Here is a 26,496-nt window from a genome sequence, read left to right as displayed (position 1 = left end):
CCAGAATGCAGTAATATGCATAATTCTGAGCACCTGGTGGTTTCCCATATTATAGTGCTGCTGTGTTGGCTTCTTTTTCGGTGCAATTCAAGGTGTTGTTTATCATTTTACAGTCCTGAATGGCACAGGGTCAGGTTATTTAAGGGACTGCCTCTCCCAGTGGATGCACTGTGGATGTAGTATGTTGTTAAACTGCTTGGCAATGAGTGGGAATAAACCAGTTAGATGTTTCAACCAAAAACCATGCAGTTCATCTTCACCTGGTGCTGACCAATTCTTGATCTTCTTGCTCTTTTCTCTTACCATTTCTGCCATTATTACTAGTTCTTTCATTTCAACTTCTTTTTTATTCTTATCCACCTCTTTTAACCAAGCTGCATCCTTGTTGTATTTCTTTGGGTTATTCCATATCTGCGCCCAGAACTGCACTGTTTCTCCCTTGTCAGGTATTGACTGATTCACTGCAGTTTCTCCATTGATGGATTGATAGAAACGTTTCTGATTGGATTGAAATTGGAGGTTCTGCCTATAATTTGCAGTTCGAGCTTCGTATCTGCTAATCTTCTCGACCATTGCTGTTATTTGCTGCTTTATTATTTCCAGTGCTTCCTTGATCTTCCTTGTTTCTAAGTGATATTTCTTATTAGGTATTCTTTGGTCTTCTTATTCTTCAGCTTCTTTCATCTGTTCTACCTTGCTTGCATCTTTATTTATTATATTTTGTTTTGGGTTTTGCTGTTGTTATTATTGTTGTTGTTGTTGTTATATTAATATTAATTTCATCAGTTATAATTTTTGGCCCAGGTCTTTTACATTTGTTTGCTCCGAACCCACACACTTCTCAACCTCAACTAGTAAATGGTATTTTAATATTTTATAATTTTCCTTTTGCAGATGTTGTATACTGTACATGGCTTTTCCTAAAAGATCCCAACTCTGATGGTATAAACCTGACTCTTCTTCTAGGTCCTGTTCCAGTTCTGCCCTCTGTTCCTTCAGCAGCTTCACCATCTCCCATCTGTAGCAAATCTTCAGCAGGGACAACAAATCCAGAAGAAGCAACCCGGGTGCTTAGTGAAAAAAGGCGACTCGCCCGGGAGCAACGAGAACGGGACGAGCAGCAAAGAAAGGAGCAGGAAGAGATTGAAAGGTGATCAACTCACAGTTGCCTAATGGAGAAAATGCACTTTTGCATATCTTCTTTGAACACACCACAGGCCAAGATTACAAAACAAAGCATTTGTATAAAGCTTATATTCTATTCATCTCCATGATTTAGCAGAAGCAGGCTGATAAAAGATATCTCTGTCTGGAATGGTGTCTGCCCAACAACATAGACCAGACCAAGTAACCAAGGCCATATAGGCAGGACTGTTTTTATAGCTGTAACTGCTATAGTAACAGATCCTTGCAAGTCTGAATGTGCTTCCCCCTTCCTCCCATTATCTTCATGTGAATTAGGGAGGAACTTGTCCAAGATGTTTTCTCAAATTATTTTCTTTGAAAAATTATTTGACCATTGCCTTGCTAGTGGCTCTTCCTCCTGTCTTTCTAAGCCATTCCTTCTGCCCTTTAAAAATAGAGATTATACTATTTAGTATAATGTGATAATTTGTACAGATTGTGCTGATTGTATAGATTTTATGCAATCTAGATTCTATAGATTTAATGTGATAATTAGTATAGATGATACTGATTAACTTGAGAGCAGGTGAGTATGTGGTGATTTTTTTTTTAAATTTATTTTTATATGCCGCCCTTCTCCGGAGACTCAGGGCGGCTTACAATGCGTTAAACAATAGCCTTCATGCTTTTGTATATTTTATACAAAGTCAGCTTATTGCCCCCACAAACCGGGTCCTCACTTTTTTACTCACTTTAGAAAGGATGGAAGGCTGAGTCGACCTTGAGCCTGGTGAGAATTGAACTCGCAGTAATTGCAGGCAGCTGGATGTTAAATGCTGCCTTAGTAGGAGGCATTAGCCTCCTCTGCCACTCCTGCTCAGGCTCCTGAGATTAAGGTGTTGGCCTAGAAACCAGGAGACTATGAGTTCTAATCCTACCTTAGACATGACAGCCAGCTGGTAATTTTGGACCAGCCCAACCCACCTCACAGAGAACTTGTTGGGGAAATAGAGAAATGAGTATTAGGTATATATGCCACCTTAAATTACTTATAAAGTAATAAAGGTGGATAAAAAAAATAAGTAAATGAACAGTATGATCCAGATGTTCAAAAGGACAGCATCATTTCTCAACCTGTTATTATCCAGTTGTATTGAGGTAAACTCCCATCATTTCAGCCATTGGCCATGTTGACTTGGGAGACAGAAATTGTATTTCAAAATGCTGGAGGGTCATCATGATAGAAAAAAAGCCACTCTAGTGCCTCTTAGGTTGTTCTGACTTCAACAAATGCCTGGATTTTGCATTCTCATAAACCCTTCCAGCAGTATCTCGAAGGTTGTGCCACCTTCATTCTGAAATTATATAGTGATGTTAGGAATATGAACACGCTTACTCCTATTCTCTACGTAAATGGCATCTTTCTGTCTAGAGAGAGAGAGAAAAGTAAAACCAGTAATTCAGAATCCACTTCTTTAGCTGATTTATATCCCACCTTTCATTCAAGAGCTTAAGGTGGAATACTTAAGTAGTTTTTCTTCTATTGTTTTTTTTCTCACCTCAGCAACCTTGTAAGGAAAGTTGAGCTAAGAGAGTGACTGGCTGCAAGTAAGCCAATGAGCTTCTATCGCTGAAGGAAGGCTAGAATATGGCTCTTCCTGCTCATAGCCCAATCCCTTAATCCCTATGCTACAGAGGATCTTGTTAGAGTTGCTCAACACAATCTTAGATATCCTTCCACACAGTGGTGAAAGCCTCCGGTTTGCCACTGGTTTGCTGCCCACGCATACACGGTATGCGTGCATGCATAGTGTGTGCCAAATGCACACTGCACGCACATGCGTAGTGCAGACCAAACACGTGCTTCATGCGGAAAAAGGAGGCTTAAGAAGGTAAGTAGAACAGTGAGGGGGGGACAGCTGTGCCATGCAATTAAGATTCACTAGAAAGCAGGATTTCCTGCTTTCTAGTGAATAAAAATTGTGTGGCACGGCTGATCGTTGGAAATACCAGTTCAGACGAACCGGTAGCATTTTTTTTACTACCGGTTTGCCCGAACCAGTAGCATTTCACCCCTGCTTTGACAGGAATACTGTAATTTGGTTTCTGGCACCAAGCAAGATTTCAAATTTTTCATGATTTTATTTAAAGAAATTTCCCAATTAATCCAAGAATAATCTTCAATTTACCTCAGATAAAGTGAGAAGAAAAAGCATTTCCTCCTTTTTCCATTCCATTCTACGTCATTTATTAATATTTGGAGGCAGTCTGACATGCTAAAACAGGTGTTTATTTAATTTTTTTTTGTGCTAGTTTTACCCATCCATGCGTTTGTCTAACACACAGCATTGTTTCCATTAGACAAAAGAAGGAGGCCTTGGCGCAGAAGATTGCTGAGGAAAGAGAGCGTCGAGAGGAGGAAGCTCAGAAGCAGGAGGCAGAAAGGAAGCAAAAAGAAGCAGAACAGGAGCAGGAGGAGGAAGAGCTACGCCGCTTGGCTGAAGAAAAGGAGGAGAAAGAAAGGAGGGAAATGGAACTCCTTCAGAAGCAGGTAGTGTAAACACCAGTGGGCTTTGCAGATTGTATGTTGTCCAAATGGCTCATTGTTCTGTGGAACTGCATGAAGGAAAGCAAGGAGATGCAAACAGTGGCATCTCTGGACAGGGAAGGAGTTAAAAAAGTTTAGATGGAAACCACGACTCCATGGTTGAAGTCCCTTCCATCCCATATATGTGTTGATGTCCCATAGATGGAGAAAGCTGCAGAATGTTACATTCTTGCAAGTACCATCTTGATAATGCTGGACCAAAAGCATCCTTACAAAAAAAAAAAGTTTTCCATGGAATTCAATGCTGCTGTTCTGCTTATTCTAATACAGCTGGTCCCTCTGTCAGTGTAAAAGCATTTGAAACTCCTTAACCAATTCTGTTTTTTCCTGGGATTGTGTGACCTTTTAGAAGGGCAGTTGTCAGGCTTAGCCCAAGAACAATGTAAAACAATACAGTCAGAGTCTTTATTTCCTGACACAAAATAGAAAGAATCTCGTCAGACTAAACCTTTATTCTCATCCTAACAGACATATCCTGGAAGATTTTAGGGAGTGGCTAATCTAACTCTCTTTCTCTGTCTTCTATCCAGCTCCGGGCTGTGCTGTCTCTTGTCTGCCCCACACCCCTCGTAGGCATCATTCCTCAAAATATCACAGAAATAGATCAGCTACTTTAAGGAATAGTAACAGGATCTATGCAAGCCACTCCTCCACTGATGCTCCAAAACACATTTTTCTGTCTTTACAAGCAATATGCATTTGTATACAAAATATGTATGACTGTGGGTTCTGGAATATTGGTATTCTCTGGAAAGACTCCCAGCTATAAAAGGTTATACAGTATTTCCTTCCTTCTGTCTGTATATTTAGGACCTAGTCTTTCTGAAGTTGAATGCACTTTTTGATCTAATTTCCATGCTGTTTTTCAATGCAAATGAAATTCCCTCCCTGAAAAAAAAAATTTTTAGAAGAGGAATTTTTACCAGGATTGCAAAGCATTAATTTTCCTCTTCATGCCTCTTCTGATCTTGTTAATTATGAACCATGCCAGCTGCTGCTATTACTTTGCATTTGAATGTATCCTGAAGATTAGATACAAAAATGCCATTAATATTTGTGACTTGGGCCTTAAACATACGACACATACTTCCCTAATATATCATGCAAAATAGAAAAGGGAGCCCTTAATTTTCACCATGCATAAAATCACGAACAGTAACAGATTATGTACAATCAGAAAGGCTAATGATTGTTGAAGTAATCAAGAAACACTGGTATTCTAATTTTATGGAGTGAAGGTACATAAGTACGCAGTATTTAATTTAGAATCTCATCACCTTTTCAAAATGTGTTTGCACTACAGAGAAGTAATTAAATTGTACATTCATTTGCAATTTTAAAAGAAGCTGCTCTTTGGATACAAAAGATACCTTTTGCGACTATGTTGGGACTATGCAGCCTCTTACCCTGTTCTTTTGGGATTACAGCAATTGAAAGCAAAAGTGAAAATAACTAGATAAATATATATTGATTGCCATAATATAATCGATGTCCATATTTTCTTTTTGTGTGCCATAATTTAGAAGGAAGAGGAAACTCGGTTACGAGAAGACCAGATTCGACTGGAGCGTGAAAAACATTTCCAGAAAGAAGAACAAGAGCGCTTAGAAAGAAAGAAGGTAATAGAAATCAGTTCTTGCAGACAACCACATGTGTATTTTCATGTGGCAAGTGACCCACCCAATGAATTCACTTTTGGGGACTTAATTTAAGGACTAAAATAGATTTAAAAACCTTCTGGAAGCATTATCTTCCATACAGTTGAAATCACAGTTACATTTGCTGCTTATAATGCCACCTTTGGATTTTTGCACATACCTGCTCAACAAAGCATCTTTTCTGATTTAGAACCCATTGCAGCCAAACTTCCAAATCATGGTAAGAACCTACAGGAATCTACATGAATCAGGTAGCCTCTTGCCTTCATGTATGATCACAAGCTTATAAAGAACACCCCCAAAGGGGTTCGTGATGTGATGGATAAGCTTTGAGTTATTAGTAGGTTGGTATACATCACAGGCAAACTTTCATTGCCACTTCTCTTTTGGCTCCAGTCTCACATGTTTGGAAATAAAAAGTGTTTACTTAAAGTGGAGAAGTTTACCCACCCATGCATTTGTCTAATGCATGGAGACAATAATGGATTGGAGGAGGGAGGGAACAAGTGTAAGTTGATTTGATTTATGAAAAAGGCAGGGGGTTGCAGGAAGCTTACAAAGAGGATGTTTGCTCAATTGCTCACTGATCACCTATAGCACCTATGACTTAGACTTATATACCGCTTTACAGTCCTCTCTAAGCAGTTTACAGAGTCAGCATATTGCCCCCAACAATCTGGGTCCTCATTTTACCGACCTCGGAAGGATGGAAGGCTGAGTCAATCTTGAGCCTGGTGAGATTTGAACTGCCAAATTGCAGGTACCCAGGCAGCAGAAGTAGCCTGCAATACTGCACTCTAACCACTGCGCCACCATGGCTCTATGCTGCTATTGTTGATGCTTCCTCCTCCAGCTGATTTCCAAGGAGGATGAGTGGCTCATTTTGTAAACATTTGTTGCAGGTCACCACCTTTTCCAAGTTGGTGGAGGAAGAGATGGCAGTAGTGAAGTAATTAGCATATACTGGAGAAGAATTTGGTTATTGCACGTAGTGTGCTCATAATTAATATATCCAAATCTGTTCTCCAGTGAAAACATATTATAAAGTCCCTGTTAACATTTATGTGAAGCCGCTGAGCGAGATCATCTGTGGTTTTGGGGTGGAGTTCCATCAGTATGCTGACGATACTCAGCTGTACATCTCCACCCCAGGCCATCCCAACGATGCCCTTAAAGTGATGTCCCGGTGCCTAGAGGCCGTGCGGGTTTGGATGAGGAGAAACAGGCTTCGACTCAACCCTTCCAAGATCGAGTGGCTGTGGCTTCCGGCGTCCCGATATAGCCAGCTGGTGCCATCGCTGGCTATTGGGGGCGAGTTACTGGCCCCCACGGAGAGGGCTCGCAACTTGGGCATCCTCCTGGATGCATGGCTGTCTTTAGAAGAGCATATGACTGCCGTGGCCAGGGGGGCTTTTTATCAGGTTCGCCTGATTCGCCAGTTGCGTCCCTTTCTGGATTGGGACTCCTTACACACAGTCACTCAGGCACTCATCACTTCCCGCCTGGACTACTGCAATGGTCTCTACATGGAGGTACCCTGGAGGAGCACCCGGAGGCTCCAACTGGTGCAGAATGCGGCCACGCGGGGGATTATGGGAGCGACGGGGGGCTCCCATGTGACACCCCTCCTGCGTGAGCTGCATTGGCTTCCGGTGGTCTTCCGGGTGCACTTCAAGGTGTTGGTTACCACCTTTAAAGCGCTCCATGGCATTGAGCCTGGGTACTTACAGGACCGCCTTCTGCCGCCGATAGCCTCCCACTGGCCAGTTCGCTCCCACAGAGAGGGACTCCTCAGGGTGCCATCAGAAAGGCAATGTCGGCTGGCGACCCCCAGGGGGGAGGGCCTTCTCTGTGGCAGCACCTGCCCTCTGGAACGACCTGCCCCCAGAGATACGTAGGATACCAGATCTCTGTGCTTTTCACCGTGCCCTCAAAACTTTTCTATTTCATCAAGCTGGGCTGGCGTAACCCCCCCCCTTAGATATTTTTAATTGTAATGGATTTTAGTCAGGAGGTTTTAAATTTTGGGCCAAAATTTGTTTAATTCTGTTAAAATTTTAAATTTTGTATTGGGATGTTTTTTATTCTTGGCTGTGCACTGCCCTGAGTCCAGCAGGAGAAGGGCGGTATAAAAATTTAATAATAAAAAAAAGTCACCTCACTATCTGAAGTTAAGGGAACATGGAGAAGATGGCAGTCCTTCTTTGTAGCAGCTCCTAAACATTGTAACTCTTTAGCACCAAATGTTTATAAAACTTCCTCATTCAGGGCATCTAGAACAGGGGTGTCAAACTCACGTCATCATGGCGGTCTCACATGACCTATTGCGACTTTTTCCCCTTTTGTAAAACTGGGCGGGGGCATGGCCAACACGTGACGCATCTGGCCTATGGGCCAGGAGTTTGACAGCCCTGATCTAGAAGATAATTGAAAGTTTTATTTTCCCAAGTTTAATTAACTAATAGTTATCAGCATCCATTTGGGGGATTATTATTTTTCATATCATTAGCATAATATAACCTACCCAGAGCTTTTTGATTAAGGTGGCCCATAAAAATGTAAAATAAATTAATAAATATTATAAACTATGGATAAATCTGGAAGATGTTCATTATTAATATTCTTTTTCTTTATTATGTAGCGTCTTGAGGAAATTATGAAAAGAACTAGGCGATCAGAACCTGTGGAAAGAGTATGTATGGAACTTTTTCCTTTTTCAGAAGTATATTTTCTATATATTTATTTATCTTCTACAATAGATGTTTACATAAACTCTTTTTTATTTTGCAGAAATCAGATGAGCAGCAGAATGGAGTGATAGCAAAAGAAATAGGTATTATTTTTGATGTATACTTAGCTTAACACTGAAACTTACTCAGAGCATGAATAAGAAAGAATTAAGTAATAAATCATTTAAACATTAGTAACCTGGTTGTATTTAATGAAAAGTAGGTGATTTGACATTTGAATACTTGTAATGGCATATTATTCCATTGTGAGTATAATTATGTACAAAATGAAACATATTAGCACTGTGATTAATTTTTCGGTGATACATAAATCAAGTTCTAGATCATTAATTTTAATCATTACCGACAAAATACTAAGTTATATCATTTTCTGATCTAGATTACAGTTTTGTTTACAATTGAGCTACTGAAATAAAATCCTTAGTTCCTTTTTATTAAACAATTGAAATGTCAGCTCACTATTTACCTGGCATGATTTCTGAGCAAACAAGGTATTAAAGGAAGTGTTTTATACAAGGCTATTATAAAATGAACCCTGTTATTAGTTGGATATTGCATTTTTCATTAGTACTAAAAAGGAATTATTTTTTCAGTATTCAGATAGAATCAGATCCCTGAAATTTCTCTTGGCTCTTGCCTTAGCATCATTCTGTATTAAGAAATAGGCAGAGGAAGTTGTTTTACAATGGATCAATCAATTAATCTAGCTGGTTCACTATTACCTCTATTGGAAAGCAGTAGCTGCCCAGGATCCCATCCTATTTTTCCCCAACAGTATTGAATATTGTATTTAGGATTGCATGCAACTACTTTCCAAAAAACCACTTTTCAGAATGGAAAGGATGCTTTAAACTTTTGATGACCATTTATTGCTATACCCCCACCCCTACATAGACATAGAGGGGAACAGAGTAGGGGTGGGTTCTACTTACCTTTACTATCGGTTCGCAATGGGAGTGCGTGCAGATCACCAAATGTGACGTCAGGGTGGGTGGGCGGAGCCTCCCGCCATTTTTACTACCGGTTCTCAAGAACCAGACAGAACCAGGAGCAACCCACCACTGGAACAGAATTTTGAGAAGCTACATTTCTCTATGCAATCTTATGTTCTCCATTCTCCTACATTAAATAAATACGGTTTTACAGACCATTTTGTTTTCCTTCTACCAGTGAGCGGCCCTACACCTCCGTTAAGCCCTGTAATGGGTTCTCAGGTTCAGTGTATGGCAGAAACTCCACGCAATGGGGAAATGGTACTTCACACACCTGTGCTCATTTCTCACCAGCCCAGAGTAAACTTAGACAGGTAAGAAATGTGATCCTTCCCCCCGCTCCTTCTGTTCAATTGTGTCCAGTTCTCAGAACCTGCCTGGAATATTCCCTATGGTTTTCTTGGCCAGGATTTTCAGAAGTAGTTTGCCTAGGGTTGAGAGAAAGTGACTGGCCCAAGGTGACCCAGCTGGCTTTGTGCCTAAGGTAGGACTAAATCTATCTATCTAGATAGAACCCATCTCCTGGTTTCTAACCTGGGTCCTTAATAAATCAAATAAATAAATAAAAATTCTGTCACAGTTTTATTATGCAGCATATCAGGAAATTTTGCAGAAGGAAAAGTAAAGATGTGGAAGAAGGCACCAACTTCAACCTACAGTATAACTTACTCTATACGTTTTCTATTTTTGCATTTTTTTACTATTATTGTACATTTTTTCTTGGCATTTAGTATGCTAATTCAAGTATAATTTGTATATTGACTAAATAATACCATTTGTATTTGTTTGATAATACGAACATAATACGAACAATTTTCTTATGTTATTTATGAATGTGAAATCACGTTTTATGTGTGAAGAAAAATCTACCACTTGCCAAGGTTTGGTTGGTATGTCGATTGAATTAAGAACACCTCCTGTTAGTATTCATTCATATGGGTAGTGGTATTGTCACCATTAGAATGCAAGATGAAGTTGAAAACAGATTTTGTTTCCAAAACATTTCTTAAATTTGCCTGCATCATGGCCTAAAATGTTTCTGGTAGAGGAAACTAAACCTACAATAAATACAGATATAATTTAAAAAGTATTGAATGAAAATAGTCATATATTTCTGGTTTGTTATCAGTAAATTATGTTACCTATCGATGTATTTCAGTAATCTCAACCCACGAAAATATTCAAATGAAAATGGAGTATCTACACAGGATGAAAACTTTGAAGAGCTCATCAGTTTACCCATGGGAATAAAACCTCCCAGATTGGATGCCATGAGTCCTGAAGAGGAAGATAGCTCTGATATTCCTTTGACTCCCATCTTGGCCTTTGAAGAGAATGGGGCACGAGGGTCATTGCCTCAGGTAGACAATGTTCAAACGCCTCAGAGAGCAGGTAGGTTTGCTTTAATCCTTCTAACTTGCATGCCCTGGAATGAATCTAGCACATGCCTCATTTGAGTATATTAAGAGCAAAGAATAAAGGGTTATAAAATCTGCAATAAACATATTAATCCTGGTTCTTAGAGCAACCTGCATCTGGAATAGGACACAGAGAGATAGAAGCTTGATTATGAATTGCACTAGGCTCGTAGGAGAGGGCACAGATCTGAATTTCAAACTATTTATTTAAAAAATGGTTTCAGTTATAAAATTTATTTCTGATACAAAAGCAAGTTTATTAAGGGATAAGTAGACTTTTAATAAAAGTAGGAAAAAGCTTCTGTAACAGATATTTTAAAATAGCTATTTCAACATGTGCAGCATTTCCTTCATTATAAAGTATTTCAGTGAAAATTTTCTATTCTGGTTCATAACTCCTTGTAACAGGAACTTTGTTCAGTTTATGTGGTATTAGCATAGAATGGAACTATTCCTGCACTTAATAATTGGTGCATGGATCCTGAATTATTGTCCCACGAAAGGAAGCCACTCTGATCCAATGGTGGCATCACCAGCAGAAGAATAGACTGAGTGATGGGTGTGATTTTTTTTGCCAATTTCCCCTTCTCCCTGCAGGCCTAGCACCACCTCCCACACTATTTTAGTTACTGCTTCAACCCTTTCAACAGGTGTTCGGAACATATAGGAGAGCTTCAGAGGGAACAGGGAATTGGCAGATATTATTTATCCTGTTCCACTCATGAGAATTTTTTACATGCAATTCCAGTCATTGGAACTAATAAGATCCAAGTCATCTCCCATCACCATGATCATCATCTTTGACAGGACTGTTTGTACTTTTGTATAGGAATCGTTGCTAATGTTTTCTTTATTGGCTTTCCTTTGTAGAAGTTGTCTGAGATCTCCTCATGAATTATTATCAAAGGCGAAGAAAAGGCCTTCTGAAGCCAATGGGATTCCTTCCATGCTATGAAGGAGTGTTATATTTTTTGTCACTCTTGAATTTTCTAAAGATTTCTTGGATGCTTTCTTTTTTTTTTTTTTTTTAAAGAAAACAAGTAGTAAAACCAGCAGAAGAATATATTGGAAATAGATTTGGATTGCCTTACTATCACTAGAACTCACTACTAGGGGAGAATTGTGTCTTCTGTTTCAAAAACTGCTTCATATAGCATAATTGATATTTTCAGCAATTCTTGAAGAAAAGGGTAACTAGATTAACAATAACAGGATGATTGGGATAATGAACCTATTGGTTTTGTCTTGTTTTAAGGATGGGTAGTTTTAAAAGGCACACTGTAAAATCAGCAAAAAATCTTACATTTTACTGATTCAATACTTGAAAAGTAAACACCTCACTGCTCTACAGGGAGGGGCTTTAGGGGTGGTTTTTTTTTTTTTTTGTTTAAACCTGTTGGTTTAAATATTATTGCAGAGAACTATTAATTATGGGGGCAAAATATAGGCTTCTGTATCAGGTTCTTGTAAATGTAATTCCTAAATGGACATTCTGTATATTTAGCCATCACTATGCTCTTCTCACATTTTCTTTTACAAATAAAATAACATGACAGGTTTTAAAATGTGAAAAAAAAATTGAAAGCATTATTTTTTCATAGGTGAAATGAAAAAAAAAAGCCTATTGTATCTTAGATAATGTATTTATTAATTTTGTTGAGTACAAAATAAACAATAAAAAACGTGGCTATAATTAACAATGCAAGTTTGGCTTTTCTTAATTTATCTAGTTAGCAGACAGTTCAGCAAATAAAACAAAGCTTTCTGGCTTAATGTCATTCTTTGAATTCAATGAGCTTTTTCCTGACTTGGAAAAATGAAGATGCAGCTAATGTACACATAATGCTCTCCATATCGTATAGGCTGAACAGGAAATGTTACTGAAGATCCTGTCCAGATGTCTGTAAGCCATTAGAGTTGGATAGGAAGGAAGAGTTTTGGCTGAATCCCAGCAAGAATGGTGTTGGGTTCAGAAGCCTCCCGATACTTGGGATATTCCATCTTTCATTCTAAGACACTAAGACCTGGTCTGTTTGATATCATAGTGTTGCAGAATGGTGATTACATGAAATAGATGATATTCAGTTATTTGAGAAGTTCAGGCATTGTCTAATGAGGGAGCTAAGAGTTGGTCTTCCTGCAGTCTAATGGGAGGAACAGATTCAACAATCCTTGAGGAACACAGCCGATTCTTAGAAGAAATGCTGAATATGGCTCAGATGACCATTTCCATCTCTGGAGGCAGTTCTTATTCTTCTGTGTCCTGCGACATTCTTATCTTCTAAAATATTATTTATAACACTTTATGTTGCTTCCTATAAACAAGATTCTAACAATTTAAAAATCCAATATAAGAGATGAAACACATGTGGGCATTTCCAGCTATAAACTGGCAGGAAGAAAATATGTTTTGTTTCTTGTGAAAAATGTATTTCGCTGCCACTGTGTGTCCTGCAGCGCAATCTTCAATACGCAAAGGCCCAAAAACAAAAGCACAATAAGTTATTGGAGATCACGCTTACGTGCATGCTTTCATTTTTTTACTATGTTTACAGACAACTGCAGAATTACTCAAAACTAGATTAGCTGCAAACTTTGGACATAGCTTCCAGACATTTGATTTTAGTAGCACAAAGAAAGCAGTAATCTTCTATGTAAGGGAAATATACAGATTTTTTTTCAATAGGATACAATAATCAATTTATTTCAGATGTAAGAGCTGAATTAAACTAAGAGCTCTTGAGCATATGCACGTCACGTATGTATAGAAACAGGTTCTGAATAGGTTTCTTTGTGCAACTAGGTACAGTATGTCCTCTTTGGTGAATATCCCATGTCATCCAGGAGATCTTTCTACTTACAGAGCGTTTTAACACAAATATGCACATACATAGAAACCTTTGGATCCAGCAACTGTCATTTACGGAACCACCTGTCTCCCATTATTTCTGCCTGTTCCACATGTTCTAATATGATGGGAATGCTCTAGCTCCCTTCCTTGAAGTCGTATCCATTAATGAGCCAAGGACGTGATTACTGTCATGGCCTATATACAAATATACAGCATTTTAAAGCAGTCACAACAATACAACCATTTTACATAAATACATTTTTCTAAAAATGCCCATTTTAATAAAAGATTCACAAATTTATCTTGGAAAGCTGCATATACATAATTGTTTGCTAGCGGAGATCCCCACCCCCCACCCCATTTCAAAGCTCTTAAAAATAATCCAATTTCAGTTTATTAAAATAAGAATATTGCCAAAGTGTATTCCAGGGCAAGATTATCTGCATCAGCAGAGATCTGCAGATTACAAATGAGCAAAGATGGTGTTAAATTGCAACATATGTATGACAGAACTATGTTTAGATTGGTCCATCTGTCTTTAGAACTATAAGAGCCGCGGTGGTGCATTGGTTAGAGTATAGTACTGAAGGCTACTTCGACTGATCACGGGCTATCAGCAGTTTGGCAGTTCAGATCTCACCAGGCTCAAGGTTGACTCAGCCTTCCATCCTTCCAAGGTGGGTAAAATGAGGATCCAGATTGTTGGGGGCAATATGCTGACTCTGTAAACCGCTTAGAGAGGGCTGTAAAAGCACTATGAAGCGGTATATAAGTCTAAGTGGTATTGCTATAAAACTGGTCCATGAATGCATAGATAAGACAACAGTGACATATTTTTGATACAATCACAAACCCAATTATTTTCAATGGATTCTGTTTAGATGCCTTATGTGTGTGGGGGGGGATGTCTCTTTCATTTCTACCCAAATAACAGACATCATAATTTATGTATGTAGCTGTTGTGGATTTTCCCAAGGCTGCTTTGTTAAACCTGAGATGCCAATATCTTAGCTCAGGTGCCTATTCAGAGGCTAATAATCTCTATTCTAACTAATGATGTGCAGACTGGAAGTGTCTCTCATGCCTCCATATGTCTAATAGCAACACTGAGAAACTCTTGCATAATTTCAGTTTGTTGACAGATTTCATCAAGGTGCTTCTTCAGTTCACTGTTACTGAATGCTGCCGAAAAGTCTGGATCTTCATATAAGACAAAAGGTATTCAGATATTAGACTGCAGAACTTTTCATATGGGAAGATACTTTTATACTTGTCTATAAATTTATTCCACATTGGATTGATGGTATTGTCTAAGGATTTACATTCGATCTATAAAAATCTAGTAACACCATGAAATATAGGCTAACTTTAAATTATTTATGTTTAAAACCTGCTTTGATGTTATGATTTTTCAAGATCCTGTTAAGAAATTCATGCATATTCCTGTTTCTTATACATCATATATCTGTTCAACAAGCCTCAAGAGAACCTGTTTCCACCTTTTTGTGTCAGAAATATGACAAACTTTCAGGCATTATCATGTGTCTTATGTCCATCAGTCAGCCTTCTACTTTCAGCTGTTTAATCACAGGGGTTCTATTCCTCTTCAGGGGTGGGCTTCAGATCCTTTAGCAACAGGTTTGCTGCCCTGTTGCTGAATGGGTGTGGCCATGGTGGGCGTGGCCTAGTTGGCTGCCTGCACCATAAGCGGGGGATGGACAGATATTTTTCACCCTCCCCAGGCTCCAGAGGCTTTCCTCGAGCCTCCAGGAGAGCGAAAACAGCTTCCCCCAAGATCTGGAGGCCCTCTGGAGGCCGGAAACAGGCCTGTTTTTTTCCCTCCCAGACTCTCTGCGTTTGCCCTGCACTTACCTGGAATGATGAACAGGCCGTGTGGAGACTCCTGGGAGGGGAGGGGCAGGGTGGACATGGCCAGCCAGGGGTGGCATTTGGGGGTTCGCTGAATCCTGGTGATCCTTGGCTAGAGGATAGCCTGAACCCTGCCGAACCCCCAGGGGCCCACCCCTGCTCCTCTTATAATGACCCAAGCTTCCCTTTGGACCTTCTGTCAAAAATAACTCTCTGAAGTTCACCTTCTAGCTGGACCTCTTATACATTTTACTTCTGATGATTCTATTTGGGTTGGTTTCACTCTCTTGAGTCTTCCCCAACCAATATCCTATAAGGGTATATATTGAGTTCTTTACTGCTGCTAATAAAAATAGTTGAAAAAATTCAGGAAACTGGAATCATGAGATCATTGATGCTCCTTTACTAAAAATAATTGAACTTCTATACAAGTCTGATGAAAATATCAGTGAAGAGAGATTAACATTTAATCAGAATTTTATAAAGCTGGAGTTTGTTTACACATAAAACTCCTGGGATTTAATTTGTTCCATTATTTTATTTATTTGAAAGATTTATAGGGTTTTTTTTAAATCATAGCAGTCCATACCTTTCTGTAATGCACAGAGAGTGGTTATGCCCAGATGCTGAAAACGAATCTCCCGGTGAATAAGATACTTCATCAGATATTGCTGAACCTGGTTCATGTGAGTTTTTAACAGAGACACTATCTCCTCTATGCAATGGATATGAAGAACAGAAAAAAAATACAGAACAGAATTCATTAGTTACGCTGCACTATTAAATCAAAACAACAATGTCCTTCTGCTTATGATGGCTGCTATTGCTTGCTTTTCTGGTTACTAATTTGTTAAGCTAAGCATATTTTAATATTGAAAATTTATAAATGTAGTTTACTATAAAGCTGTGCATTACAGCAAGCAAGACTCCGAGCTTCAGCCCTAATTCATTTTAAGTTTTATTTTGTGAAATAAAAATACAAGTGCTAAATCTCCTAAAGAGCTTCATCTACTTTTAAATTAAAGCATTAAAGTGATAATAATACTGCATAATTGTGTAGTAACTGTCTTCTAGGCACAATTAGTGCTTGTGTACGTGCAATAATAAATGCATTATTTTAAGAGAGGGGGCTTAAAGAAGCTTCATACTGCAATGATTTTTCAAATTAAATATCACTTCAACCTGCAGCAGTAAATCTATTAATATTTGAGCAGTGATAGCATATTTAACAGGATTTGCTTCCTTATGGAAGATTCTATTATGATGGTGCAAAATGTTTAATTGCGGAACCATTTGTTTCACTCTCTCAAACAAATTTTCATATTTAAATTAGAAGAATAAGGGCTCCAGGCAAGGATGCCAAGTGTGGTCAGGCACAAAATACCTGCCTGATGTCAATTACATTTACATTATTAGTATATCATAGGAAAATAGATGATCATCTAGCTGTAATTCTTTCATTTAATAAGTCTTTAAGAATTCCATTATGCTCTGGGAATGATATAAATAAAAGGATTTGCAGTTCAAGGCTCAATCTGTTGTCCTCTTTTTTTTTTTTTTTAACCCAACACATTTCATCACTTGAATTTGAATTTATATTTTCATTAGGCTGAAAATATAAATATCAGACTCCCTGTTGATACATACCATGCCTTACCAAGCGTTTGATCATAAAGGCAGCTTGGAATGAAAGCTCGGTTTGTTCCACCTGGTTAGCTAATTTCACCAAATGATTTATCAATGGTTCATCCATCAATGCTACAATATGCGCCGTGGTTCCTTCTAATAGTAGAAGGAAAGATTTAATAAGAAATTAAGAGACAAATGAACAGACCCCAACAGAACAGAGAAAGACTGTGTAGAACATTTGAAATAAATATATTGAACCACAGAGTCAAATACTTGGTAGGCCTCCCAAATCACAATCGGTGGAGAAATTAAAACAACCTGAACAGAAGGAAGCACAGCCTTTCCTTATACACATTTAGCAAAGGGTGCTCTCCATCTCCCTCAGTAACTGGTATCATTGTTCAATTGGTCTTATCAAGAGGAAGCTTTTTGGAAACTGTACTTAGAAACAGAAACTTAGCAACGTTATTCCATGTCTCACACTCTGGAATGATAAAGAATAGGTCTTGAACTCCTCTGCAGCATCCATTCATGTACTTGAGAAGGGCAATCACACTTCTCTCCGGCATTTCTTCACAAAAGGGACCACACCCAGTTGCCTCATAAGACTTACTTTACTGCCTGTTCCAGTTCCAATTTCTATAATCTCTCTCTCAAAATATGGAACTAACCCCAGTAGTCAAGGTGGCATCTGACTAATTCAAAATTCGGTAGAATATTTCCTATGAATTGACAGAGGAATTATTTGATGAAATTTGCCCATGGTGGAATAGCTCATGTTCAAGGATACTAACTTGACTTTAGATAATACTGGTTTGACCAATGGCTGGATTTTACAAAAAGTCCTTGAATAATGACCACACATTCATGAATTTTTGATGTTATGACAGCGCTGAATAAGTGGTATTTGTGACTGGTCCCCAAAGTTCCAGTCATCTCAACACCTTTGTGGTCATGTGATCACAATCTGGACACCTGGCTTGCACTTATGATGGTCACATGAGCATCATTTGCAACCTTTCCTACCAGCTGCTCATGAGCAAAGTGAATAGGGAAGTCAGCAGGGAAAAGTTGCAAGTCGCTCTGCAATTACACCTTGTGAGCTACCTGGGATTACTTCACAACCAGTGATCTTTGCATGACAGCAATGTGGATTGCCAGGATTGCCATTGCTAAGTGGTATGGTCATACTGTACCATGTCATGCTTCAAGAGCTGCATTGCTTAGTGATGGGAATTCCAGTCCCAAAGTGTTTTATGATTTCTCCAGAACAGGTAGTCCTTGACTCACAACCACAATTCAGCCCAAAATTTCTGTCAAGTCAGACATTTGTTAAGTGAGTTTTGCTCCACTTTCTTGCCTCAATTGTTAAGTGAATCACTGTAGTTGATAAGTTAGTAACCTGGTTGTTAAGTGAATCTGGCTTCTCCATTGACGTTGCTTGTCAGAAGGTCACAGATTACATGACCTTGGGACACAGCAATGATCATAAATATCCACCAGTTGCCAAGCATCTGACTTTTGATCACATGATCATGGGGATGCTGCAAAGGTCATAACTCTGAAAAATGGTCATAAGTCACCTTTTTCAGTGCTACTGTAACTTTGAATGGTCACTAAATGAACTGTTGTAAGTCAACGACTACCTATCCTTTATACATTCTCTTCAAAGTGTTGCCCACTCACACTAAATATATGGCAAGATTTCAGAAGTGGTTAGCTGTTGCCTCCTTCCTAGGGCTGAGAGAGAGTGACTGGGTCAAGGTCAGCCAGTTGGCTTTGTGCCCGAGATGGGGAGTAGATCTCACAGTCTGCCAGTTTTAGCCTGGTGCCTTAATCACTAACCAAGCTAGTTCTCCTATTTAAATTAAATTTAAATATGATTCTATTTAATTTAATTTAATTCAATAAAAGTTGTCTTATCTTACATCTTATCTTATTTATATTTCTACCCCAAGTATTTTTTAAAATTAGAGCTTACAACTACTGGCTCAAAATTAATGAAATGGAAACGGATGGTCTCCCTAAGTTATATCTACTGGAGCAGATAAAATTGTAATCACAAACCTCTGGATTACTAAATCGACAAATTATATAAAGAGCTGTGGCCTCCCTGCCCCCTGTGTAACAGAAGGACAAAAAAAAAGTTGCCCAAAGAATCATGGCTATAGAAGCTCAAAACGACATAGTCACACTTTAGTAAGCCTGGTAGCCTGAAATGGCTGAGCACATAAAAACGCACCTTCCAAATGGACAACTATTTAAAGTCACAACTGCTAAAACATCTCAGGGAGACATTTGCCTGAGCAAGATTTGAACAACTTAATACAATGGTTAGATTTGGGAGATTCCATTCTATAATGAACATACCAGTACCTGTATTTATGGAGCTGAAGAGGTAGAAGATCTGACTCATATATTATTCGATTACTGTTTGTATAAGGGGGCGAGAGATAAGTACCTTGATCAACATATTAAACATATGGCCCAGTGGGAGGCCCTTATTAAAACAACATACCTCATGTGTGGCCAGAATTTGAAAATGACATTTAATACAGCACAATTTTTGACTAAAATGGTCCAACTGAGATTGGCATATGTGGGCCTGATTGGGGTAGATTGCAGGGATAATACAGAAATACAATTTTATGTCATTTTATTCTATTTTACATATTTATGTATTAAATTATTAACCTATAACTATTGTATTTTATCCTACTCTTACTTTAAATTGTTTGTATAGGATTTTATTGGTAATATGTGTTTGAACCTTGTACGTTGATATGGCCGATAGGCTAATTAATAAATAATAATAATTTAATTTAATTCAATAAAGGTTGTCTTATCTTACGTCTTATCTTATTTATATTCCTACCCCAAGTATTTGGCTTCTCACAGGTTTCCAATAAAACCATCGTCATCTGTATTATGCAGATCAAAACTTACATCAATATCAATGTTCAATGCCCGAAAAAGGCTTACGCATCAATGCAACAGAATTAAAGCCTCTTACCATGCTTCACCAGTTCAGCAAGACAAGATATCACATAGAAAAGGGAATCTTCTAGTATGTGGACACTGTGGATAGCTTGAAGAAGGCCTTCGATGCATGGGCTTTCTAGGATTTTCTGTAAATCATACAGAGAAGGTACTGTTTCAGTCTGGCAAACCTCTTTCCAGCTATAAAAATCAGCATCATGAATTAAAAAAAATAAACACGGCAGTTTTATGGCATATATCAGATTGATTCAAAAATCAAATTAAACTAAAATTTGCCTTTACCACAATCAGCATTGGATTTAATTTTAGAATTGGGTAGAAGGATGCAGGATGGGGGATTGATAATATACAAAAGATCCTTATGTCTGCAATAACCAATTGCGGTTGCATTGCTTGCTTTCTTAAAACATTTTTTATTTTTTATTTATTTTATTTTATATTGGATTTCTATACCGCCCTTCTCCCTAAGGACTCAGGGCGGTGTACAGCCAGATTAAAAAAACATGCAGAACAAATATTAAAAACAATTAAAAGATATATAAATTTGGCCCAATTAAAACTCATTTACCAATTAAAAACGTTTAAAACATTTAAAAACAGTTAAAAATTTCATCTTAAGCCATAAGTTGCCTCCAAATTCTTTTATTAGTTCCAAATACGAGAAGAGATCTCCAATACTTTTAGGCCCATCTTGGATTTGGTACTCATGAACTCCAGAAAGCAGATTTGTTTGCTAATGTAAACTCTCTTTCCTCCTATATATGTTGTTTAAATAAGAACTATTACATTGCAAAATTTATTTAGTACTCTGATAATCTGTCATTTTTCACTGTAAAACTAAACAATTATTAAAAGCATCATAAGGATTTTCAAACTGTTTCCCAGAATTGATTAGACCAGTTTAGCTTTAACAATTCTTTACACAATGTGCTCCTCAGGAAAGTTAGCATCTGCAAAATTCATTGCTATAGATTTTCCAGAGGTTGCTATAAAGTCCATTACAGAAATCCATTCCACAGTGATAGCAGTAGCCAAATTTGAGATCAATACAGGGTGACCGTAATACAGTTCATAGTATACTGTAATTAGTTCATTCAAACTACAGCAGCAAGAAAAAGAAATAAGAACATTGTCCTTTTAATCTGAATTCTAAATTGATTTCTAGTATCTTTCTAGGTGCATTTCAAAGTGATGGCTGTGGCATAATGTTCTTAAGGGTACTAGGGCCAATATATGGGTGGGGGGAATGACTATATTTCGTATAAATCAATTCTATTAAATGGATGTTAGAGGACCAGATATGGAAACTAGAGGTAAACCTTTTATCAATACAATGCCTTTGGAAAGCAATGTCCAGAGATAGCTAGAGCATTGAACCTATAATCTTTTAGGCATTGTGTAATGACTCCAGACACTTTATTTGATATGAAATCTGGGCTTGTGTGTTTATGATGGCTGCTTCTCTCCCCTCTTTATGTGCTCCTTTTGTAAACACTCTAGACTGCACTCATAAATTATATGACTATCAACATTGTGGAAGCAAATTCCACATTGCATCTGGACGATGCAAACTCTTTCTTACCACGCAGGTCTATAGGAAAATGTGACCCTGTGTGTGTCAAGTTCTTTCCTCTCAGGTATATTCACAATTATTCTAGAAGCATTTCCAACTACTGTTAGAGATAGCATGTGAGCTAGCCTGAAAACTGCAGCTATGTTGGAAGGAAGGAAGGAAGGAAGGAAGGAAGGAAGGAAGGAAGGAAGGAAGGAAGGAAGGAAGGAAGGAAGTCCATGTGAGAGAAAACAACATGGAACAATAAAGAAAGGTAGCTGAAGCACTGAGGAAGACAAGATGGCAAACAGTAAAAATTATGAGCAGCCCAGAGGAAAGAATCATGCAACAAAGACAATGAGTAAAGAAGCAACAATGTGAAGTGCTAGGATTCCAAAATAGAATACAAAGGAGAAAGGCAATCTGAATAGCAATAAATAAGTTAATAGGAATAAGTTTAAGAAATATCTGTAGGAAACAACTTTAGGACTTTATGATAGCGAGGACTTCATGATAGTGAAACTAAAGTTCTACAGGTAGTCATTGACTTACAACAGTTCATTTAGTGACCATTGATGTTACAACGGCACTGAAAAAAGTGACTTATGACCATTTTTAACACTTATGACCGTTGCAGCATCCCCTTGGTCATGTGATTTACATTCGGATGCTTGACAACTGATTCATATTTATGACGGTTGCAGTGTCCCGGGCAACCTTCTGACAAGCAAAATCAATGGGGAAGCCAGATTCACTTAACAACAGTGTTACTTGCAATCCAACTGCAAGGATTCACTGAACAAATGTGGCATGAAAAGTCATAAAATGGGGCAAAACGCACTTAACAAATTGTCCACATAAATTTTGGGCTCAATTGTGGTCGTAAGTGGATGACTACCTGTAGTGCTACTGCTTTACTGAGCAACAAAGTTTTTGAAGGTAAAATAAATTCCTAGTTTCCTGCTTGCTGTCTGTACTATCTAGAAAACAAATCTGTGATAATAACATGCTTGAACAAAAAGGTCTTTGTTATTCTCCGTCTCTGCCTCTCTCTCTGTGTGAGAGGGTGTAGGCGTGTGTAGGTGTAGATGTATTCATATGTGTATGTGTAGGGTGAAGAACAGTGTATAAAATGGTCATAGTGTTTCCTTAGAGTGTAACATGAGTATCTTTTAGTTTTAAATTCTAAAAGAACTGTCTTAAAAATAACAACTTGAAAATGTTCAATTTTAAAAAAAACCTGTGTGAATGCATAAAAATATACCAATTCCATGTATGCTATCAGAAATATCTGCTGAGAATTAAGCAAACACGTAATATTTTCATACAATATCACTCAGTTGGCTGAATTGTGAATTGAATATGTGGATCAATATGCAAAACTACTTGAGACTTGCCTGTATGTTTTTAGAAAGGCTGAGATTTTTGATGAGGCAAGCCATATGGCCAACAATTACTGGGTCTGTTCTCCAGGTAAGCAACAGTTCCCCCAAAATTTGCAGCATCTCATCAGACATCAGGGCATCCTGCAAAGATTAGAATAGCGTTTAAAATACAGTAAGAGCACTTTTTCGATTACAATCTGCACGTAATATACAAAATTAGTATAATACAGCTGCAGGTGCCAGGTAATGTTGCACCAAAGAGCCAAGGTTGCCCAGTATCATCACAGACAGGGAGGGAGAGGGCCAGAGCATCTCTGTGCAATAATACCCAGTTGGGGCCAAAAAAACCTGTGCCATTATTAAATTGTTAAGCAATTAAAAAAGCCAGTGAGTGGTGCTATTCTTACAGCTGGTTAATTCAATAAACAGCAATATAAATACTTCCACTGAGTACCAATCATTCAAAGTTTTATCCAATCATGGATAGCTTTTTCCAATACTGGTAGTCCTCAACTTACAACCTCAATTGAGCCCAACATTTCTGTTAAGTGAGACATTTCTTAAGTGAGTTTTGCCCCATTTTACTACCTCTCCTGCCATGGTTGTTAAGTGATTCACTGCAGTCGTTAAGTTAGTAACACCATTGTTAAGTGAATCTGGCTTGCCCCGTTGACTTTGCTTGTCAGAAGGTTGCCAAAGGGGACTCACATGATTCTGTGACACTGCAATCGTCATAAATCTGAGTCAGTTGCCAAGTGTCCAAATGTGGACCATGGGGATATTGCAATGGTCGTTGGACGTAAGAAACTTATTTCAGTGCCGTTCTAACTCTGAACCATCACTAAATGAACTGTTGTAAGTCGAAGACTTCCTGTACAGTACTAATAACTAAAACTGATCACAAATGCAACAAAAAGGAGTTATACCATTAATTTACTTGTCAGTTTGAAAAAAATCTCAGGTGGAAACTGGAAGAGACAAAGGATCTAAATAAGCAGCAGGAAGGAGAGAGCTATTAACCTATCAAGGTAGGTACATTTTTAATAATAAATATTCTTTGTTTGCAAGGAAACTGATAGGCAAGTAAAGTTAAAGAAGGTACCCTACCAATCTAAAGATAAAACATAGCGCAGAAACAAGTACACTATGCTGAATATCTGAGTAATAAGGAAAATAGAAGAAAAAGGTTCCATCTCAGTTAGAGAGATGGAACGATAGTAGAAAAATATAGAAGAGTTATGAATAAAAACCCTGTTAATGGGACACTCTCCCATCTCCCCAATAAAATTCTATGAATTAAAGTATCAAAAGAACTATCATACCTCTGAATAACATAAAACTGTGAACACTTCCTGTCATATAGATATACAGTACGAAGCATGCCTGTTTGAACATTTGTCCTATCACAAAATGCTTTTAATCTCATAAGCGATCCAAAGGCGATCCAAAGGTATTAAGAAAAAAATGTACCTGGTTGCCTGAGTGTTGGGATAATATCTGGAGGAGAATTACTGAATTCTGCTGAATCTCTTTACTGCTAAATGTCAAGAGAGGAAGAAGGCGGGACTGGATATGCATGGCAACAAGACTGGTCAGAACAAACTCTGCAACAGAAGAACACTACTTAAGGCTGTCTGTCAATCAACAAAAATTGTTCTGCAAAAAGAACTTGAGAATAAAGCACTTCACCAAGTTTAAAAGAGTCAAATTACTTCATCTGTCTCCTAGAAACAGAGAATTCTACATAATATCAATACAGTGGTTAGATCCTGAGCTCTGTTTCATGAAAAATCAACAAAAAGACAAACTAAACTTGATATAAAAAAGCTAGTCTCTGATCAAAATAATTAAGCCATGTTAGCCCTGATCTCACTAAAAATCCAGGTAGTATTAATGTTATCATCAGAAGAAAGCTTAAAGCAGTCATGCCCCCTTCTGGCATGGACTGGAATACAGAAAGCTCATTCAAAGCCAAGGAGACACATGACAAATCATTATCCAGACTGAATAACATCATCAGAGGGATATAATAGTCAGAATAGCCACACTTACAACTAAGGCGTATGACTTTCGTAAATTAAAGTCCATTCCATAAATATTGAAAGTTTAAAGGTACACGTTTATTGTAAAATGTCTAATGTTTATGCTTGCATACAGGTAGTCCTTGGCTTATGAATATAATTGAGCCCAAAATTTCTGTTGCTAAATGAAACATTTGTTAAGTGAGTTTCGCCCATTTTATGACCTATCTTGCCACAGTTGTTAAGTGAATCACTGCAGTCGTTAAGTTAGTAACACAGTTGTTAAGTGAACCTCGCTTCCCCCTTGACTTTGCTGGTCACTGCAACTATCATAAATATGAGTCAGTTGCTAAACATCTGAATTTTGATCATGTGACCATGGGGATGCTGCAACAATCATAAGTGTGAAAAACGGTCATAAGTCACTTTTTTCAGTGCTGTCATATCTTTGAAAGGTCATTAAACTAAGTCATAAAGGACTATATTCTTCTTTCAGCTACAGTAATCAGAAAGGCAATATCTGGATCTGGTTAATAATGTTGAAGAAAATATTAGCATCAAGGGTGTATGGGAGTGGGCAGGGGTAGGTTCTAAATTTTTTTACTACTGGTTCTGTGGGCGTGGCTTATTTTGTGGGTGTAGTTTGATGGTCATGTGACAATTCTTTAGGATTTAACAGAGATACTGGTCTACCAGGCTTTTAACTGCTTGCAGAGCTGTACCAGTCTACCCATTTGTTCTTGGAGCGTCCTGGTCTACCCATTTGTTTTTGGAGCGTCCCGGTCTACCCATTTGTTCTTGGAGTGTCCCGGTCTACCCATTTGTTTTTTGAGCATCCTGGTCTACCCATTTGTTCTTGGAGCGTCCTGGTCTACCCATTTGTTTTTGGAGCGTCCCGGTCTACCCATTTGTTCTTGGAGAGTCCCGGTCTACCCATTTGTTTTTGGAGCGTCCCGGTCTACCCATTTGTTCTTGGAGCATCCCAGTCTACCCATTTGTTTTTTGAGCATCCCGGTCTACCCATTTGTTCTTGGAGCATCCCAGTCTACCCATTTGTTTTTGGAGCGTCCCGGTCTACCCATTTGTTCTTGGAGCATCCCAGTCTACCCATTTGTTTTTGGAGCGTCCCGGTCTACCCATTTGTTCTTGGAGCATCCCAGTCTACCCATTTGTTTTTGGAGCGTCCCGGTCTACCCATTTGTTCTTGGAGCATCCCAGTCTACCCATTTGTTTTTGGAGCGTCCCGGTCTACCCATTTGTTCTTGGAGCATCCCAGTCTACCCATTTGTTTTTGGAGCGTCCCGGTCTACCCATTTGTTCTTGGAGCATCCCAGTCTACCCATTTGTTTTTGGAGCGTCCCGGTCTACCCATTTGTTCTTGGAGCATCCCAGTCTACCCATTTGTTTTTGGAGCGTCCCGGTCTACCCATTTGTTCTTGGAGCATCCCAGTCTACCCATTTGTTTTTCGAGCATCCTGGTCTACCCATTTATTCTTGGAGCGTCCTGGTCTACCCATTTGTTTTTTGAGTGTCCCGGTCTACCCATTTGTTCTTGGAGCGTCCTGGTCTACCTATTCGTTTTTCGAGCGCACTGGTCTACCACCACACTGCCTTTTAACACTGATCAGCTGTACGGCG

At 38.4% G+C, this 26,496-nt stretch overlaps 2 protein-coding genes across 24 annotated transcripts in view; one reads left to right on the top strand and one right to left on the bottom strand.

The window, feature by feature from the left end:
• MAP7 (microtubule associated protein 7) overlaps nt 1–12,251 on the top strand; it is a 103,561-nt gene extending 91,310 nt beyond the window's left edge. For 13 of the 21 annotated variants that reach the window (XM_087882823.1, XM_087882820.1, XM_087882816.1 and 10 more), the window contains 9 exons: nt 967–1,150; nt 3,487–3,676; nt 5,257–5,352; nt 5,582–5,611; nt 8,033–8,083; nt 8,182–8,224; nt 9,312–9,447; nt 10,293–10,525; nt 11,422–12,251. In XM_087882823.1, coding sequence (XP_087738949.1) covers nt 967–1,150; nt 3,487–3,676; nt 5,257–5,352; nt 5,582–5,611; nt 8,033–8,083; nt 8,182–8,224; nt 9,312–9,447; nt 10,293–10,525; nt 11,422–11,432 — 974 coding nt within the window. In that variant the 3' untranslated portion in view covers nt 11,433–12,251. The remainder of the gene's footprint in view (nt 1–966; nt 1,151–3,486; nt 3,677–5,256; nt 5,353–5,581; nt 5,612–8,032; nt 8,084–8,181; nt 8,225–9,311; nt 9,448–10,292; nt 10,526–11,421) is intronic. The other 8 variants (XM_087882825.1, XM_087882826.1, XM_087882824.1 and 5 more) reach the window with 1 other exon arrangement.
• Nucleotides 12,179–26,496, bottom strand: part of LOC117666294 (uncharacterized) — a 29,707-nt gene continuing 15,389 nt past the window's right edge. For 2 of the 3 annotated variants that reach the window (XM_034418874.3, XM_034418875.3), the window contains 6 exons: nt 24,308–24,441; nt 22,850–22,978; nt 19,914–20,028; nt 16,919–17,053; nt 15,861–15,986; nt 12,179–14,602 (listed from right to left, as the gene is read on the bottom strand). In XM_034418874.3, coding sequence (XP_034274765.1) covers nt 14,481–14,602; nt 15,861–15,986; nt 16,919–17,053; nt 19,914–20,028; nt 22,850–22,978; nt 24,308–24,441 — 761 coding nt within the window. In that variant the 3' untranslated portion in view covers nt 12,179–14,480. The remainder of the gene's footprint in view (nt 14,603–15,860; nt 15,987–16,918; nt 17,054–19,913; nt 20,029–22,849; nt 22,979–24,307; nt 24,442–26,496) is intronic. The other variant, XM_034418876.3, reaches the window with a different exon arrangement.

The sequence above is a fragment of the Pantherophis guttatus genome, chromosome 1 (genome assembly GCF_059756535.1).
Source record: "Pantherophis guttatus breed Tessera chromosome 1, ASM5975653v1, whole genome shotgun sequence".
NCBI lineage: Eukaryota > Metazoa > Chordata > Lepidosauria > Squamata > Colubridae > Pantherophis > Pantherophis guttatus.
Note: the sequence above shows the minus strand (reverse complement) of the source record. Positions and strands in the feature narration are given on the sequence as shown.